At 38.3% G+C, this 16,700-nt stretch overlaps 3 protein-coding genes across 3 annotated transcripts; 1 reads left to right on the top strand and 2 right to left on the bottom strand.

Moving 5' to 3' along the window:
- Positions 1-3,263: 3,263 nt before the first annotated feature.
- On the bottom strand, positions 3,264-5,474 carry LOC121992694 (dynein light chain 1, cytoplasmic-like). The gene is made up of 3 exons (XM_042547215.1): positions 5,319-5,474; positions 5,016-5,121; positions 3,264-3,430 (listed from the first exon to the last, which is right to left on the bottom strand). Exons 1-3 carry the CDS (start codon positions 5,442-5,444, stop codon positions 3,348-3,350), a joined length of 315 nt encoding a protein of 104 aa, XP_042403149.1. The 5' UTR covers positions 5,445-5,474; the 3' UTR covers positions 3,264-3,347.
- Positions 5,475-8,606: 3,132 nt separating this feature from the next.
- Positions 8,607-11,980, top strand: LOC121992692 (caffeoylshikimate esterase-like). The gene is made up of 8 exons (XM_042547214.1): positions 8,607-8,738; positions 8,856-8,949; positions 9,027-9,059; positions 9,826-9,972; positions 10,878-11,008; positions 11,094-11,231; positions 11,328-11,426; positions 11,501-11,980. Exons 1-8 carry the CDS (start codon positions 8,718-8,720, stop codon positions 11,846-11,848), a joined length of 1,011 nt encoding a protein of 336 aa, XP_042403148.1. The 5' UTR covers positions 8,607-8,717; the 3' UTR covers positions 11,849-11,980.
- Positions 11,866-14,349, bottom strand: LOC121992691 (UDP-glucuronic acid decarboxylase 2-like). The gene is made up of 6 exons (XM_042547213.1): positions 13,682-14,349; positions 13,207-13,354; positions 12,819-12,898; positions 12,651-12,734; positions 12,476-12,550; positions 11,866-12,392 (listed from the first exon to the last, which is right to left on the bottom strand). The coding sequence occupies exons 1-6, from the start codon at positions 14,264-14,266 to the stop codon at positions 12,075-12,077; spliced, it is 1,290 nt and encodes a 429-aa protein (XP_042403147.1). The 5' UTR covers positions 14,267-14,349; the 3' UTR covers positions 11,866-12,074.
- Between the last annotated feature and the right edge of the window lie 2,351 nt (positions 14,350-16,700).

The following is a 16,700-nucleotide window of genomic DNA, read 5'->3' as shown; positions in this document are numbered from 1 at the left end:
CACATGTGCGCGTAACAAAGATCATCCTCGGTCAACTACTGGGGCAAGCTAGGTGAGCTTCTACCTCAGACACATTGGTCTGATCAGTCCTAGCCAGTTATCCCAATGGCAAGGGTAGGAACTTTCTTCTCGAACCCAACTGCTTGAGCCCAACACCAACATCTTGCTCAGACAAACTCAGCTGGCACAAACTCAACTTTCAACAAATCACTGAAGCAGTCCGGTCCAAACCGCGCCACGAGAGAATCAACAGTAAAGAGCTTCTGCAAATCAATCACCGAGAGAATCCTTCAGTGATTGAAATCTAAAGTAACATACATATTCTTGTTCCAGTTAAACTACTCAATCATATAGACCATGCAGGGCTCCCTTTTGTCCACAATATCTCACCATATCTTGCCAATTATTCCTTCTTAACCAGGAAGGCAACCTAACATAAGCAAAAGAGCATTAGATGCCAATGTGAATGAATGCACTAATAGCCCTCTCTCTGTCAATGGTGTGTCCTCCTCACTAGTGATGAAAAAGATCTCATAATTGAACTGGATTCCTTCACCATGACTTGGGTCAACTAACTCATTGGTGTCCCTCACTATAAATGCAGGCAAAAATAGCCAACTAGTAACCAGCAAAACATAAACTGATTAGTAACTTCTCCCCACATTCTGGTATTAAGGTCATATTCCAGATGGCACCTCAGAGTGATCTTTGTAAAGTGGGAAAGGAGGGGTTTGATATGATAGACGAGTACCTTAGCAGGAAGAGAAGGCAAGGAAGATTTAATGAGAAGAAGCACAACACGCCCGCAAAGAAAGAGCCAATGCTGGACAGCATCCAAGCTGCGAAGCAGTTCAATGGGGTCTTGTTTATGAGGTATTATCCTGCAGCCAACATGTATCGTAGGTTCAATTGAAGAGAAATGTAGAACTTGTCCTACAGTTAAGTACTATACATTAATATATATATAGTGTATGTGTCAGGGTAAAGAGAGAGAGAGAGTTTATTAAGAAAGCTGAAAGTATGTAAAATAGTAGTGTGGAACATGCAGAATTAAGCAGCAGTTGTGATCTTGATGCTATCAGAATGTATATATGAAGGTCATCTCCTTGTAATCGATGGCTTAGAGAATTATTATGATGCAGTGTTGCTATACTCTTTCTTAGTAACTACAATAAGCATTTGGGCTATGTTACTTGAACTTGGATTCTGAGTATCTAACATCAATATGGATCCAAGTGGTTGTTCATTATTGATCGACTATGTAACTTGCATTGCTGAATTTGTTGGCCTTGATTTCTAGGAAGCTAGACTGGAGACATCATCCTTCGTTCCCCTTTTCTTTGCATACTAATCCATAAGATATTACCTGCCAGTTTCTGAGTCACTCAATCCAGATGACTCAGTCAACCCGTCTGGCAGACTTTGTCATCCATCTCGCTTGACTTGTTTGCCCCCTGGATGGCCCAGTTTTACTAGCCTAACAAACTCCCTCAATTTGTCCAATACAATCAATTTGACTGTCTCGCTTAATTTGATTGAGCTGATTGACCCTATCACCTTGCTAATTCCATTCAATAAATCAAGCACAATCAGTCAAGGCAATCTGCATATACTTGATCAACTCATGGCACACATGATCTGCAAAGCACTGTCAGCCTGACTCCACCACACACAGTCAGACATGCCTTATTGACCTAACCTGACTGCCCCAATCCATCTATTCTGATTCTTGGTTGAAATGATCCATTATACTCGTTTGTCCCATTTAATCTACTTGACTGATTTGACCCACCAAATTCATGGTTTGTTCGACTTGTCCAACTCACATATCATAGTCAACACTTTTGGTCTTGCATAATTATTCGGCCTTTATACCCCTCCAACCAGTCTGATTTATCAACATATTATTTGATTGGCTTGCTCAACCAGATAAACTTACTTGATTAGTGCAACTTGATCAGCTTGTCCATCCTAACTAATTCAGTCGTTTAAATGAAGATATTTTAGTTTGTACAGATGGAAAGCTGCCTCATTCCAGCTTAAGCTATGGAAGCATTTATTCCACCATAATAACCATCCAACTTAAATTGGTCCATTCTAACGAATCAACTGTGTACAATAGGAATTCTCATATCCGCTAAGGGAACATAAAAAATAGACTTGGGGACAAAAGTTTCATCAGCTCCAGCATTGGATTCCTTAATGATGGAGCCAATACTCGAAAAATGATTAATTCTATTCCATCCTAACAAACATAGCCATAACACATGATCACTGAATGTAGCAATTTACAAGCATGGACATAGTTTTGATTCTGTTGTTTATCATACTAACTAGCAGATGTACAACAACAATCAAGCCTTTACCCCACTAAATGGGGTCAACTATATGTTCATCATTGCACTTGAACCCCCCTTCCTCATTTATATTTAAATGAATTTTACCCCCTACTAACTAGCAGATATCTATAATATATTTTTTTATATAGAGAGACATTATCAGAGCGCAACTTTTTATCATTCCCTAATAACGCAACATAACATAACATAATCATTTCTTATCAAACCGGCATGCCTTATTGTTAAAACACCAGGAGCAAACACATTATTTTCCAAATTCAATTATCTCCTGTGAAAAATCATTAAACAAGAAATGATTGCCAAGCTATTAATGATAATTGTTTGGGTCAAATATAATATAAGAGCTCCAAGAAAAGATCCACGTTTGTAAGAATATTCTGAAGGTAGTCTAAAGGACTTCTGAAGTGTAAAATTGAGAGTCCCAACATAACCCAATAGTTAGATGGGGAAAAAAAAGGGTACCATTGGGTTATTTTCTTAAACAATAAATTGTCGTTTATGTGAGGTCAGATTTGGACCAAACCCCAACAGGGACCAGCCTATGAACTCCCCTAGTTTGTATTATTATAAGTTTTAACAGGACACAATATATAGAGACCTCATGCTCAAGCATGCAACGTTAGCATTACGCTACTCAGCTTCGGGTGTGAATATTCAACATGGGTGGATCCAAATATCTAACATCATTATTTTTATAATCATAAAAGAAGTGCATGACAATCTAATAGAATAATCATAAATCTACTAGTGATATCTGTACTGCTTATAATTTAACAGTTTGACAACTATAGGTTCTATTATGTATAAACATGAATCGAACATGAGTTACTTCTTGTATGGAATTGTGAGCAACAAATAGGTTCTAAATCCAGCTCAACTAAAATTTTAGACGGTCGATTCACATCAGTGCAGCAACTCCGCAAAACAAATAGACAATATAAAGATTCAACATGAAATACAAGTATCAAATTACAGGAAGGCACACTCTCATCCAGATTTGAATAACAAGACAGCTATCTTATCCACATAAAAATAAATGAAGTGGTTGGTCTCATGTGTAACATAGGATCCTGCATACCCACAAGTGAAATTAATATGACATGTAACCTTCTTGGAAAGAAAAGGTTATTAAATTTGATGTCTAAAATACATGTATAACTGAGTATAAGATAAGGCAAGAGAGAGCAAAATTGATTAAATAGAATGCATGTATAGCTGAGGATAAGATACATGTATAATCAAAGAGAGCACTAGTTGCTTGTTTACTTGAATGAATAAATATAGGAGAAGAGTGGAGGGTGGAAAAGGATTTTTTTTTAAAAAGTGTAAATTGATCTTAGTTTTTATGCGCTTTTCTAAAACTTGTATAAAGGTAGATGTGCAAGGCTATTCTAGTGATATACAACAACAACCAAGCCTTATCCCACTACGTAGGGTCGGCGCTATTCTAGTGATATCAGAATCCTAAATTCTCACATTAATTTTTGTGAAAATCAGTTATCAAGAAAGTCGAGCAATAAAACCCAAGAAAAGGTTTTTGATGCTTACTACAAATATCATGCAAGAGTCAAGAGATTTTTCTTGTATTTAGAAGCCCAGTTTGTAGGCACCTTATATAGAATATAAGGAATTATATCATAAATAGTTAATCAATCAACAAGGTACACTAAACTTAACAACGATATAAACATGTAATGGAAGGACCAAATTGAAACATCAAAAAAAAATGGTAAAGCTTTGTTCTATTCAGATTCAAAAATGAATGTTGGGTGAGTATTATTTTGGTGCAAGCTAATAATTAAGAAAATGTCCCATGTTCAAAGAAGTTACTGTGATATAAAGCAATAGAGCAGTAAGTACTATGACAAGAAACAAAAATGAGAAGTCCAATGATTCACAATCACTAGAGATGGAAGAGATTATTCTGTACATCCTCTTATAGCCTGTTTTGAACCACATATATAAATTTCTACCAATCTGTTTATTGTTCTTCTTTATCTGGAAGATCATGGATATGCCATCAAACAACCAAAATGTTTTGACAACACTTGGACATAGCATCAATAAGACGTTTATATTGATATTAACAGTTGAAAAAAAGCACACGTGTCGAACAAATACACTCAATGCATGATTCAGTATTCACAGCAGACGTTCGAGTAAATTAGGAACAAGATAAGTTTTGGAATAATTTACATGCAAACTAGCACCAGTACTCCGTCCCATGTATGAACAATTCCACAGTTCAATTTGGTACCAATCTTAAAAGGTAATATTAAGAAGCATTATCTTTCTTGTTCAGAAGCTTATTCAAGTCTACAGGTGCACAATATCCATAAATAACAAAGGAAATCATACTGCTAAAGTAACACGACTAGAATGCATTGGCATAAACTTAACCAGCACTCCTGATTCCTGAATCCTGAAATATCTACAACCCAATCTCTAAATCACTTCTTAGCACGATATCCAGTAAACATCTACCACTAGGATTTTTTTTCCCCCGTTTGGTTAACCAATCAATTAGCTTTGAATACGAATTTCTATGAAATCAACTCTATGCAAAAGGCGAACAGCCAAAAAAAAGTACTCAAAGAGTATAAAAGCTTAATAAATTGAGAGAGAGAGAGAGAGAGAGAGAGAGATAATGGGTACCGAAGTCGCGACCAACAATGCAATGCCAAGTTTGCCCGTAATTCTTATCAAATTCCTTCTTGATGTACTCGGCAACTTCCTTAGCTACTGTGTGCTTCTCAAATCCCTATTTCCACAAAAGAGAAGAAGCCAAAATCAGGGAAGAGAATGCAGGGGAAAAAAACAGCGTTTTTCTCGAACACCTACTCCCACCAACCGAGTTTAAGGGACAAAATGCCGAGAAAAAGGGAAAATTTCGAGCAAAAATGTCGCCGACTAGAGAACAAAGAAAGAGAATGCATTAGATCAGACGAGAAGGCTTACAGCCCGGGCGCAATCGATAGCGTCGACACGCATCTTCTCGCCCATGTCGATGCTCTTGACGACGATTTTGGGCGACGGCGTCGCGTGAGCCGCCCCAGCGACGCTGCCCTTGCTCTGGTCTGCCATTTGCGCTGACCCTCCTCCGCGTCTGCTTCCTTGATCGACGGCTCGATGTCGGTGTATAATTTAACTGTAGAAAAAAAAATTATAATTAAATAATTAGTAATCTTGTTTTATCACTCTCGATTAAAAAATTACCATTCGTAATCTAGATATAATTAAAAATTATATCTAGATTTTAATTATAAATTAATTTTAAATTCTAAAAAAGAATAAATGTTAATTTCTTTTTTATGATGATAACTTTTTCGATTTGGAATTAGGATATCTCCAACCAATAGAGATTTTAAAAAACTCCTATAATTTTAATTTTTGAGTAAAGTCTCTTTAAGGACAGTGCGATGATTGAAATATAGAATATTATCATATGAAATTTTAAGATCGAAATTTAATATGTTCAAATATGTTTATTCATGTCTTAGTCACTTGTACTAATGTCTAATAATTATCCATATGATTTATCTCATTGTATTGATCTAGAGATGAGTTGACGAAAATGTTCGACATTTTTTTTTACCACATGTCTATATCATCTCAAAATTAAAAAAAATCTTATTCTATCTTTCCACAAATAAAAAAAAATCTTAATTAAAAAAATCTATAAAAAAAATTAAGGAAGGCTGCCTAAACAAGGAGCCGTTCCATGTGGAAAATTAAGGAGCCCCCTCTCATTATAAGAGGGAGCTCCCTCATCATTACACATTACTAATGAGAGCTTCCATTGTAGTCTGCAGATGTCGTTATAGCTTCCTACTACTTCCTAGAACGATTGAGAGAGTATGGATCGAGAGCTTCTGAACTTATAGAGGTCCTTCAGTTACTATGAGTTATTATGGGGACCGATGGTGAAAAATATTTGAAGTGAACGAGTCCTTTTTAATTAAATGGAAGCTCAAAGAGTGCATTAAATATGAATAGGGTACGTAACGAAATTTAATGAAAATGCACATAAAATACCTTTATAAAGTATTGGATAAAATTTTAAAAACTCTTTCAATTTTTAATTTTTTTGGAAAAATATTATTTTATTTAACTAATTTAATTCATTAAAAAATTATTTTTTTTATATGTAAATATTTAATGATATTTTCTGCTCCGTAGCATGAAAAAAGAAAACTTTTAAATAATATTTTGAGTGCTTGAATTCAACCGTAATATTTGTAAGTAACTCTTAAATCCTCCATCAATTTTTCCATCATCCTCACGACTATAATGTAGTAGAAAGATGTCAAATTATAATTAAGATATTCACGATTCCATCTCTAAATATGATATATTTGTAAGGATTTTTTTTTAAAATGAAGAGTATAATCAAGGGATGTTGAACTTCTGAAATAATTATCATGAGCATTTCCTAATTTACCTTGATGACCAATAAAAGATTTTCATAGTACTAAATCGATTGACACCTCTTTCATTATTTTTTTTCCAACCATTCTTTCCCTTTTTTTTATTTAATGGAACATATATTTCGTGTTTTTACCACACATAATTATTACCCCTTATTTCAATAGAAAATTCCTACATATTAAATATAACATAATTTTTTTTAGAAAGCAAAAAAATACAAAAGCCTTATGAAGATAGCATGGATAATTATTTTAATTGGTCTAATTTTATTGTACAAAATTATTTTACATTATGATAATTTTAATTCAAACTATTTCAATATATATCTAGAATTATAGTAGTTTTGGTCATTAAGTCGAATTAATTTTAACTAAGTTAAAATATTTTTATTTAATAGTTTAAATAGTTGTAGCTGATATTAAAATAGTTTGGTTAAAAAATAAAATGCACCCTAAATTAAGAAACATCTTATCTCCTTTCCAAAAAAAAAAATATATATATATATATATATATATATTAAATGAGCATCCAGTCATAATTTTAATCCAAAAATACCTCAATTCAACACTATTTTAATTTCTATAGCTTTTACGATGGATAGAAACTAGTTGCTACATGTTGTAGAAATTATATAATAATTTTTACATGCTCAGTCAGTATTAAATTATATTGTCTTCATGAGCTAGCGCAGTTGAGTCATACAAGAGTATTGCTGCTAATAAGATTGAGGTTAATTCCCAACGGATACGGAATGTCTCGCTGATTGCATGCCTTGTTATTGCTAGGAGAAGCTTACCTATGATTTACCTCTCTTTTAAATAGTGGGGATTACTTTGAAAGGGTTGCCGAAATAACGATTTTACCTTTTTACTCTCCATGATTAGATTATATTTATTTGAAATGTAATGAGTTCATGAAAATCCCATCATTTAATTTGCTCGTTGAAATGCTTTAATTAAGTTATCATTCAAAATAGTAAAATTAAAATGATATATAACCACAGAAGCTAGTAACTAATATCTACATTTTGTAGAAGCTAACAATTAACTTCTATGTACTGTAGAAGCTTTTACAGCATGTAAAAATTAGTTGCTAACTTTTATTCATTTGAAATAACTTAAGTATAGCGGAGTTTCAATTATTTAGTTTACTTGTTAAAATATTATTTTAATCATATTATTACTCAAATAAGTAAAATTAAAATAATATAAAATCATTATTGTAGAATTAATAACTAATTTTTACAAGGTGTAAAAGTTAACATCTAATTTCTACACGATATAAAAATTAATTGCTAATTTTTCATATTCAAATCATCAAATAGTATATTGTAAAATTAATTATTAGTTTATACTGACTGAATGATCAGATAATAAAATATTTTAGTTATTTTAAAGTGTACTTATTTGATTTTAATGAAATAGGAAATGATGGACCCCCATTTAATAATATATTGTAAAGTTAATTGTCAGTTTATACATGACTGAATGATCAGATACTAGGATATTTTAGTTATTTTAAAGTGTACTTATTTGATTTTAACGAAATAGGAAATGCTGAACCCCATTTAATGTGTTCAAATTATTTTTAGTAATTTTGGTTAAAGAATGCTATATTGAAAAATAAAATGTGTTTTTAAAATAATTATGTTAATATAATTCAATGCAAATGCAACAAAAAAACACTAGTCTAATCAAATCATCTTGCAGAAGGAAAGAAAGGACGTGGCGCCCTCAACACTCGCCACGTGTGTTCCAATTCTGTAATGCAACCCACATTATTATTTATTTCCACCTCCATTTCTATCTATCTCCCTTTGCTACATCCATTCCGCTCCCATTCCTCATCTCGTTCGGTCCCCTTCCTCCGGTTTCAGATCTTTTCCGATCTGCATGCTTACGATCTGAGACCTTAGCTCGAGTAGTCGGCATGGAGGTGGATTATCAAGAGGTGATCGATCGATCGATCGATATGGTTATTCCATTTGTGATCTTTGCTAATCTATAGGATCTCGTTCCATTAAGCCCCGCTTCACCGATTTCACTCGTGCCGATCGATGGTTGACAGGAATACATCAAGAACTCGAGAGGTTTGCAGCTCTTCACATGCAGATGGCTTCCCCTCTCTTCCTCGCCAAAAGCCCTCGTCTTCCTCTGTCACGGTTCTCGTCTCAGTAATCTTCGTTCTCATCTCGATTTATGTGTTTTCTCCTCATTCTTTGTTTTTTTTTTTTTGCAGGATATGGTGTGGAATGCAGTGGGTTCATGAAAGGTATGCTCAAGTCCCTTTAATTTGAGAATAGCTTCTTGTTTATTTAATGCTTGCCCTTCCGCGGTGCCTCATTTACTGCGACAGTAGCCTTTTTACAGAAGGCTGTTAATAGCTGTGGCATCCATGGAAGGTGGACATTAATTACATGGTCTGCCTTGTAAAAGCATATCACCTTTTTTTTTTTTTTTTATTATTATTATTACCTTTAGTCCGTGATCATCTTGATCTAGAAAACTCATTTTAGTGTTTGATTTAAGAATCAGATGCGCTTCCAAATTTGTCTTCTTTCAGATTTGACTTGGTGGGTTAGGTGAGCTAATTAGGACCGTCCTGATCCTATTGGCCATGGCCAATTCTGTCTCTGTCTTTGAACTGTTTTTAGGTATTTTGTGGTGAGAAAGGAACCAAACACCTCTCAGCATTTCCCAATTCACGCAAAGTGCACTCTCAATAAGATAGCAGAGATTAAAGTTTAGCATGTGGTCTGTGATCTGTTTGCGGTATTGCCCCATTTGCTTGCAACCGTATCCACAATTATCGTTTGATTGCTTTGAATAGTTTGGTTGCTTGTGGCCATGAAGTAATGGTGCTCATGGATCTTGCTTGGACTTTGAATCTGTTTCATAAACCCTATTCATCTCTACTTTCAATGAAATATAAATTCTATACTCTTCCACTCCTTAAGAAGGGTCTAAATTTGGATGTTTGGTTGTTCAGTTATGGATATTAACTTGTCTCTAATGGCAATGATGGTTTGATGGCTTAGGGTGCGGGATTAGGCTCGCGACTGCCGGATTCGGCGTGTTTGGCATTGACTATGTGGGACATGGGAAGTCTATGGGCTCCCGAGCCTACATCAAAAAGTTTGAACACATTGTCACAGATTGCTATCAGTTTTTCAAATCCATCACAGGTACAATCGAATTTCCTTCTTCCTTTACGATGCATTATATCATGCATATAAAGAAAATCCTATGCAGGGGAAGTTATAAGATTGAGCCTCTTTGTAATATTCTTATTTCAACAATTAACTGAACCTTTTTAGTATTACGCATTTCACGTACCTAATTTTAGTAATTCCAAAAACAAGTAGCACATTCCTGTTATACCCTTCCTCCTTTTCACTAAATAATCACAGAGGTTTGTGTGCGTGCGTCTCCAAGTCTTTGCATAAGTTTTTGTATGCTTTTAAAAATTTATTTTTCTTAATTTATGCTATCAAATTCAGGTATAAGGGCATTGACACATTAAGGAGGCATTCATGAGTATATTAGTTTTAGTTTAAAGTGTTTCGGAGTTCTCTAATTCCATAAATTAATTTAGGACACAAAAGTTTAAAATTTTTTTTATGGTAAACTCATTATTATAAGACCTAGGACAATGATACTCATAATCAACATCATCAATAATGGATTATTAGGAGTCATTCGGAAAATATTAAGCTTTTGAATTTTGAATAATTCAATTTCATTCAAAATGGATGAAATTGGCCGATGAACACGAAGAGTTTAAAATCATTTCAAATCAAAATAAATTTATTCATATCCTTGGACGTGATAGTATAAATTGCGATCAGTGAATTTTTGAAAACTTAGAACGGTTCGTACAAATATTCTGGACACACACACAAACTCACGTAATTATTGCGTGGAAAGGAGGAGGGAGTATAATGGAAATATGCTGCATATTTTTTAAATTATGAAAGCTAGGTGCTAGAAATGTGGGTAGTACTGAAACTTGCTTATGCAGGTTATTTATTTATTTATTATTTATTATTTTAGTCTTTCGGCTTTTACTGAAGCAATTGAATCCTTACAGAAGTAGAAGAGTATCGAGATAAGGGTCGATTTTTGTATGGAGAGTCTATGGGCGGAGCAGTGGCACTTCTACTTCACCGGAGGAATCCAACATTTTGGGACGGGGCTGTCCTTGTAGCACCCATGTGTAAAGTAGTCGATCGATTTGAACGATGTCGTATATTCTCAATATGCACAAAATATTTGATTTTCCTTCATTTTTTTTTTGATGAAGTAGATATCTGAGAAGGTGAAGCCACATCCATTGGTGGTGAATCTCTTAACTCGCGTGGAGGAGATCATTCCCAAATGGAAAATTGTTCCGGCAAAAGATGTCATCGATTCTGCCTTCAAAGATCCAATCAAGCGTGAACAGGTTAGAAGAGATCGATCTAAAAACAAAAGTCAATTTTAAACTTGAATGATAATCTCTCTTGATTTGTTTCGAAATAATTTGTGGAAATGTGGCCAGATCAGGAGCAACAGATTGATTTACCAGGACAAGCCTCGCTTGAAGACGGCGTTGGAACTTCTTAGGACTAGCATGGAACTCGAGAGCAATTTGTCCACGGTAGTCGATTTTAATCTTGCGCATCGAAATTATTTTCAAACACTTTTTTTTTTTTTTAAATGAGGAAATGGCAGGTGAAGCTGCCGTTCTTCGTGCTCCACGGTGAGGCTGACACGGTGACAGACCCGGAGGTGAGCCAGGCGCTGTACGAGTGCGCCGGAAGCGCCGACAAAACCATCAAGCTCTACCAGGGGATGTGGCATGGGCTCACCTCTGGCGAGCCTGATGACAACGTAGAGGCCGTCTTCGCTGACATCGTCGGGTGGCTCGACCAGCGGAGCTTCTCCCGGGCTCCCGAGTGGGCGGAGAACGTGAAAGAAGTGGGGTTGGACGGCAGCAGCTCAGTTTCGCCGGCGGCAGCAGGGCCACGGAGGTTCCTGTGCGGGTGGAAGGGGCGGACGCAGCACCACTCGGCGATGTGAGGTCGGCAAGGTACTAATCAATTAGAATAGCGCTGTAGTTAATAGCAAAGCGACAATAATTTACACCAATACATTGTTATCGTATGATCCATTTGGAAAGGTGTAGTGCGAATTTTCTTCACTTCGTCGGAACTCCAAATTGTCTCGTTTCTCTTCTTGCAGCCAAACGGAATTCAATTCGGTGTGTAAAAAAAATCGAAATCCAGCAGCATAAGCAATGCATCTCTTAGGCAGTAGTGGTGGCCATGGAATAGAACTCAGCGTGATCGCCAAATATTCGCTTGCGGAAGTCTGAGACCATAAGCGGAAGGCCTTCCTGGAGTGAGACCTTTGGTTCCCAGCTGAGAAGCTCTTTGGCCCTTGTGATATCGGGTTTGCGCTTGTGGGGATCATCTTCTGTGTTCGGTCGGAACTCTATCTTTGCATCAGGGTCTATCGAATCCTGCACGACCTTGGCGAGCTCCAACATGGTGAATTCTCCAGGGTTTCCTAAGTTGAACGGACCAATATGCTCACTATCCATCAGCCTAATGAGGCCTTCCACCTGATTTGCAAGAGAATGTCATCTTTTCTAGCTACCGAAAGCTGAAAACTTAACGAACTGACAAATCACAATTCGGGCCCTACCAAATCAGAGACATACTGAAAGCTCCTGGTTTGTTTTCCATCGCCATAGACAGTCAGAGGCTCCTTCCTCAAGGCCTAAAACATCACAAAGTTTCAGATCACATTGTTTCATGTACTACAATGACATAGTCGATATGTAGTTTCAGTAAAAATAATAAGCTATGTTGTGCCGCACCTGAGCAACAAAATTGCTCACGACCCGTCCGTCATCTATGCACATCCGAGGCCCGTATGTGTTGAAAATCCGAGCAATTCTCACCTGCAACCACACTACTCCATCAACAATGCATAAAAAACAAACAAACAAAAAAAATAAAACAACTAATCCGACGCAGTTACCGACCTCGACTTGAGCCCCGCGATAGTAATCCATGGTTAGAGTCTCCGCCGTGCGCTTGCCCTCATCATAGCAACTTCTTACGCCTGCGGTTGAATATAATCAGCAGAGAAAATTCTCAATTCTTTTATCATACAAGTGATTGTGAAATCACATCATTGAACTGGTCCTGCAGGGTCCCTACTTACAAAATGAAATTCTAATATGAAGTTGCCTACTTGAGAAGGTATTGTTCCTAGTGGAAGGCATGATGAAACATGAAAGAGATGGTTGGAACGAGCCATGCCAATGAAATTTAACATTTCAACAAGAAATCTAACGATGCAGCTGCCAATTTGGGATGCATTATTTCAACATGAAAGAGATGGCTGGAACTGGGAAGGAGTCAAGGTACCAATGGGATTAACATTTCCCCAGTAGGTCTCGACTTGTGGATGCTGCAAGGGATCACCGTAAACCTCGCTGGTGCTGGTGAGGAGGAATCTGGCTCCGACTCTCTTGGCAAGGCCCAGCATGTTCAGAGTCCCCACCACGTTGGTCTTGTGCAACGCCAGCAGAACCAGAACTGAATGAATTAAGGCAGCCAACAAGCTTTATTTATTGCTTACTTTCCCTTTAACTGCTGGCTTTATTGAGAAACCATGAATAGAGGCAGATGATCGAACACCTACCATGGAGTTGAACCGGAAAGAACCAAGATTTTGCAAAGACAATAAACAAGATGATCGGGGAAAGCTCACGAAATTGAGAACGTTTAATCTCTGATAATTTTTGAAAAAGGGGGGAAAGAGTAAGTTTGTGAAATCCGTGAAAGAAAACTAGCAGCGGAATTAGTTGGAATTGAATCGGAGGAGTGAAGAAAAGGATATGATCGTCTTCACAGGGTTGAACTTGTAGTGGACGGGAGAGGCCGGGCAGGCGAGGTGGTAGATCTGGTCGACTTCCAGGAGGAGCGGCTCCACGACATCGTGGCGGATGAGCTCGAAGTTGGGATTCCCAAAGTGGCGAACCACGTTCTCCTTCCGCCCGGTGAAGAAATTGTCCACCACGATGACGCTGTCCCCTCGATCAATCAAGCGGTCCACCAGATGGCTCCCGACGAATCCAGCGCCGCCGGTGACCATGATCCGGAGCCCCTTCCGCTTCAGCCCCGGCGGAACCTCACCGACGGAGGACCCTCTCTCGATCGCCGTCCGCTGCACCGAAGGCAGCCGCGTGGGGTCCTCCCTGAGGTAGGATCTGCTGGAGGAGGGCAAATCGGAGTGGGGGGCGAGCACGAAGAAGGCGGTAGCTAGGGCCATGCCTACGAACACAAAGAGTAGGCGCTGCTCGCGGAGGAGGTAGCGGAAAGGGCGGGAGAACCAAAAGAGCCTCTTTTCCGGCTTGGGCGAGTACGCACCGGCTTCCGCCGCCGCCGAGGTGTCGTGGCCGCGGTATATGAGCTCAGAGCCCATGGCTGTCCGGGACGACTTGGGCGAAGCTACTTGCTCGGTCTCGAGGTTCGAAGAACAAAGGGATATTATCTAAAGGCGTTGGCATCCGAGAGAGTCCAACTCGGGTTTGAATTATCAAAAAGATCAAATATTTTTTTTAAAAAAAATTATTTATTATGAATAATATATTTTAATGGATGTCCTTATTATTCACATGTTAATATTGAGATGTAACCTTTAGAAAGTTTAGTAAACCTAAAATGTGGAAGATAAAAATGTATGGCTGTATGGCCTATGTGAAAGAACTAATAGATGATAAAAGAAAAGAAGTGAACTCTTGCTCTCTAAATTACTCTATATTTTATCCTTATTTATAGTATGTTATGTGGTATTTTACAACACATTATTAGCACTAGTCTTTAGTCTACTCTCGACACTCCTTCTGGGACAGTGTTGTAAGTTTTGTTTTGCTTCTTGTTTTTGATTTCTTTTATCATGGTTAATCTCGTAAAACTTAAGTTTGTCGCTCTTGATATCCTAGAAAGAACTACTTATCATGGGTGCTAGATGACAAAATTCATCTAGATGCAAATGGTCTTGGAGAAACTAGCAAAGAAGGAAATAAAGCCACCCGTCAAGAAAATGCCAAAGTTATAATTTTTATTTGCCATTAGGTCTAAAAGTTAAGTACTTGATAGAGAAGGACCCATTTGTCTTGTGGACAATTTGAACGAGATGTATGATCACCAAAAGGCTGTTGTTCTTCTAAAAGCTCGTTACGATTGGATAGACTTAAGTTTGCAAGATTTCAAAAATGTAAGCGAGTATAATTCAATAATCTTTTAGATCAATTCACAATTAAAATTATGTAGAGAAAAAGTAACTGATGAAGATTTATTAGAGAAAATATTCTTCATTTTTCATGTATCTAATGCGCTCTTGCTGCAAAAGATTGTGAAAAGGATTTCAAGAAATATTTTGAATTAATTTCTTGTCTTTTGGTTGTTGAACAAAATAATAAGCTTTTATTGAAAAACCATGAGGCCCATCCAACTAGTGCCGCTCCATTTCCTGCAGCAAATGCGATAGTCATGCAGTTCAATATTGCACATAGGGGTTAAGGTCAGGGTCATGGTCATGGCTAGTATAGTTATTATACAAATTATTATAGTCACATGAAAGACAACTCATCCTCAGAAGTGGAACAAATGCTATCGTTGTAGCATGAAAGGTCATTGATCGCGTACCTATTGTACTCCAAAATATCTTTCTGATCTCTATCAATAATCAATGAAAAATTAAGATAAAAATATTGAGACAAATTTTATCTACAATAATGTAGACTATGGTCTTTGATCCTGTCCGAGCGCTGAATCAACGGACGCTGGAGACGTGGCGCTTCCTGCTGTCTCCTCGTACGCTCCGGTGATCCTGCAGCAAAACCGAGCCGGGTGGGGTTTCCCGGCGACGGCCCTCCGACGATCAAGTCAGGCAAAGGGGAAACAAGGAGGTGACTCCGAAGATCCAAGATTGCATACCTCCGGCGAAATCTGAGGGCTCTTATATAGAGCTATGGTGAGCTTGGCGCACACACATCGAGGCGTACACGTGTCCTGCACCATACTTCAGTATGGGCTTGTCAGAAGAGCATGCCTGACGCCATACTGCTACAGTCCGAGCACCTCCTTGATGGGACAGAAGAACCTTCCATCGTACGATTCTGCGTATGGCCTGGTCATCGAACATGCCTGTTGTCAGCGACAGAGGTTACTAGGATGACGTCCCTACTGTCCCGTGTCTTTTGGTTTCATCCTCTCTAGCCAAGCGTCCAGCTGCTCGGCGGCTTCTTATCTTCGACCCGTCGTAGATGTTGGTCCGTCCGGGGGAGATTCATGGTCCCCTGCTCGGACGAACACTCTTGTCTTGTTGCCTGACTCCTTGGCCGAGCGGACAGACCGCTCGGCCTTGTACCCTTGCCTTGGGCCACGGCCGAGCGGACCACCCGCTCGACAATATAACCTTTTTACCTTGGCGTCTGAAACTCGGGATCATGGCTGGGTTACAGTTCCTTTGGCTGGAGGGCATGGCTGGGCGATTAGCATAGGGTGCCCGCTCGGCGAGCCCACAGGGTTGACCCCCCTTGACTCCTGACCCCTACGTGTCGTTGACCCTTTGCCCATGAGGACCCTCCGACCTTATCACCGGATCACTTGCCTTCCCCTCAAGTCTAGTCGAAGGAGGCGCTAAGTCTGACTGACTGGACTTCCGATCTGACTGAGTAACAGCACTAACCCCGAGCAGAGAACCAGGCGGCAGATGAGTTATCCAAGCTCGCAAGTTCAGTATTACCGGTCATCATCCAGCAGCCAATTGAGCAAGTATCCTTGGTGGCGGCTTTCTTTTTTCTTTCTCCTTCTCTCTTCCGCTCAGATGCAGGTGCGTTCCCACAGACGAC

This window comes from Zingiber officinale, chromosome 6B (genome assembly GCF_018446385.1).
Source record: "Zingiber officinale cultivar Zhangliang chromosome 6B, Zo_v1.1, whole genome shotgun sequence".
NCBI classification, from domain to species: domain Eukaryota; kingdom Viridiplantae; phylum Streptophyta; class Magnoliopsida; order Zingiberales; family Zingiberaceae; genus Zingiber; species Zingiber officinale.
This window is presented reverse-complemented; position numbering and strand designations above follow the sequence as displayed.

What these genes read in the sequence shown, in the direction of transcription:
- LOC121992694 (XM_042547215.1), bottom strand. Translation starts at nt 5,444, where the DNA reads ATGGCAGACCAGAGCAAGGGCAGCGTCGCTGGGGCGGCTCACGCGACG. An exon ending in CTATCGATTGCGCCCGGGCT is followed by an intron (nt 5,122 to 5,318) that starts GTAAGCCTTCTC and finishes TTGTGGAAATAG; the next exon opens with GGATTTGAGAAGCACACAGT. An exon ending in CATTGTTGGTCGCGACTTCG is followed by an intron (nt 3,431 to 5,015) that starts GTACCCATTATC and finishes GTGGGTATGCAG; the next exon opens with GATCCTATGTTACACATGAG.
- LOC121992692 (XM_042547214.1), top strand. Translation starts at nt 8,718, where the DNA reads ATGGAGGTGGATTATCAAGAG. An exon ending in ATGCAGTGGGTTCATGAAAG is followed by an intron (nt 9,060 to 9,825) that starts GTATGCTCAAGT and finishes TTGATGGCTTAG; the next exon opens with GGTGCGGGATTAGGCTCGCG. An exon ending in ATCCAATCAAGCGTGAACAG is followed by an intron (nt 11,232 to 11,327) that starts GTTAGAAGAGAT and finishes AAATGTGGCCAG; the next exon opens with ATCAGGAGCAACAGATTGAT.
- LOC121992691 (XM_042547213.1), bottom strand. Translation starts at nt 14,266, where the DNA reads ATGGGCTCTGAGCTCATATACCGCGGCCACGACACCTCGGCGGCGGCG. An exon ending in GGGAAATGTTAATCCCATTG is followed by an intron (nt 12,899 to 13,206) that starts GTACCTTGACTC and finishes ATTCAACCGCAG; the next exon opens with GCGTAAGAAGTTGCTATGAT. An exon ending in ATCGCGGGGCTCAAGTCGAG is followed by an intron (nt 12,735 to 12,818) that starts GTCGGTAACTGC and finishes GTGTGGTTGCAG; the next exon opens with GTGAGAATTGCTCGGATTTT.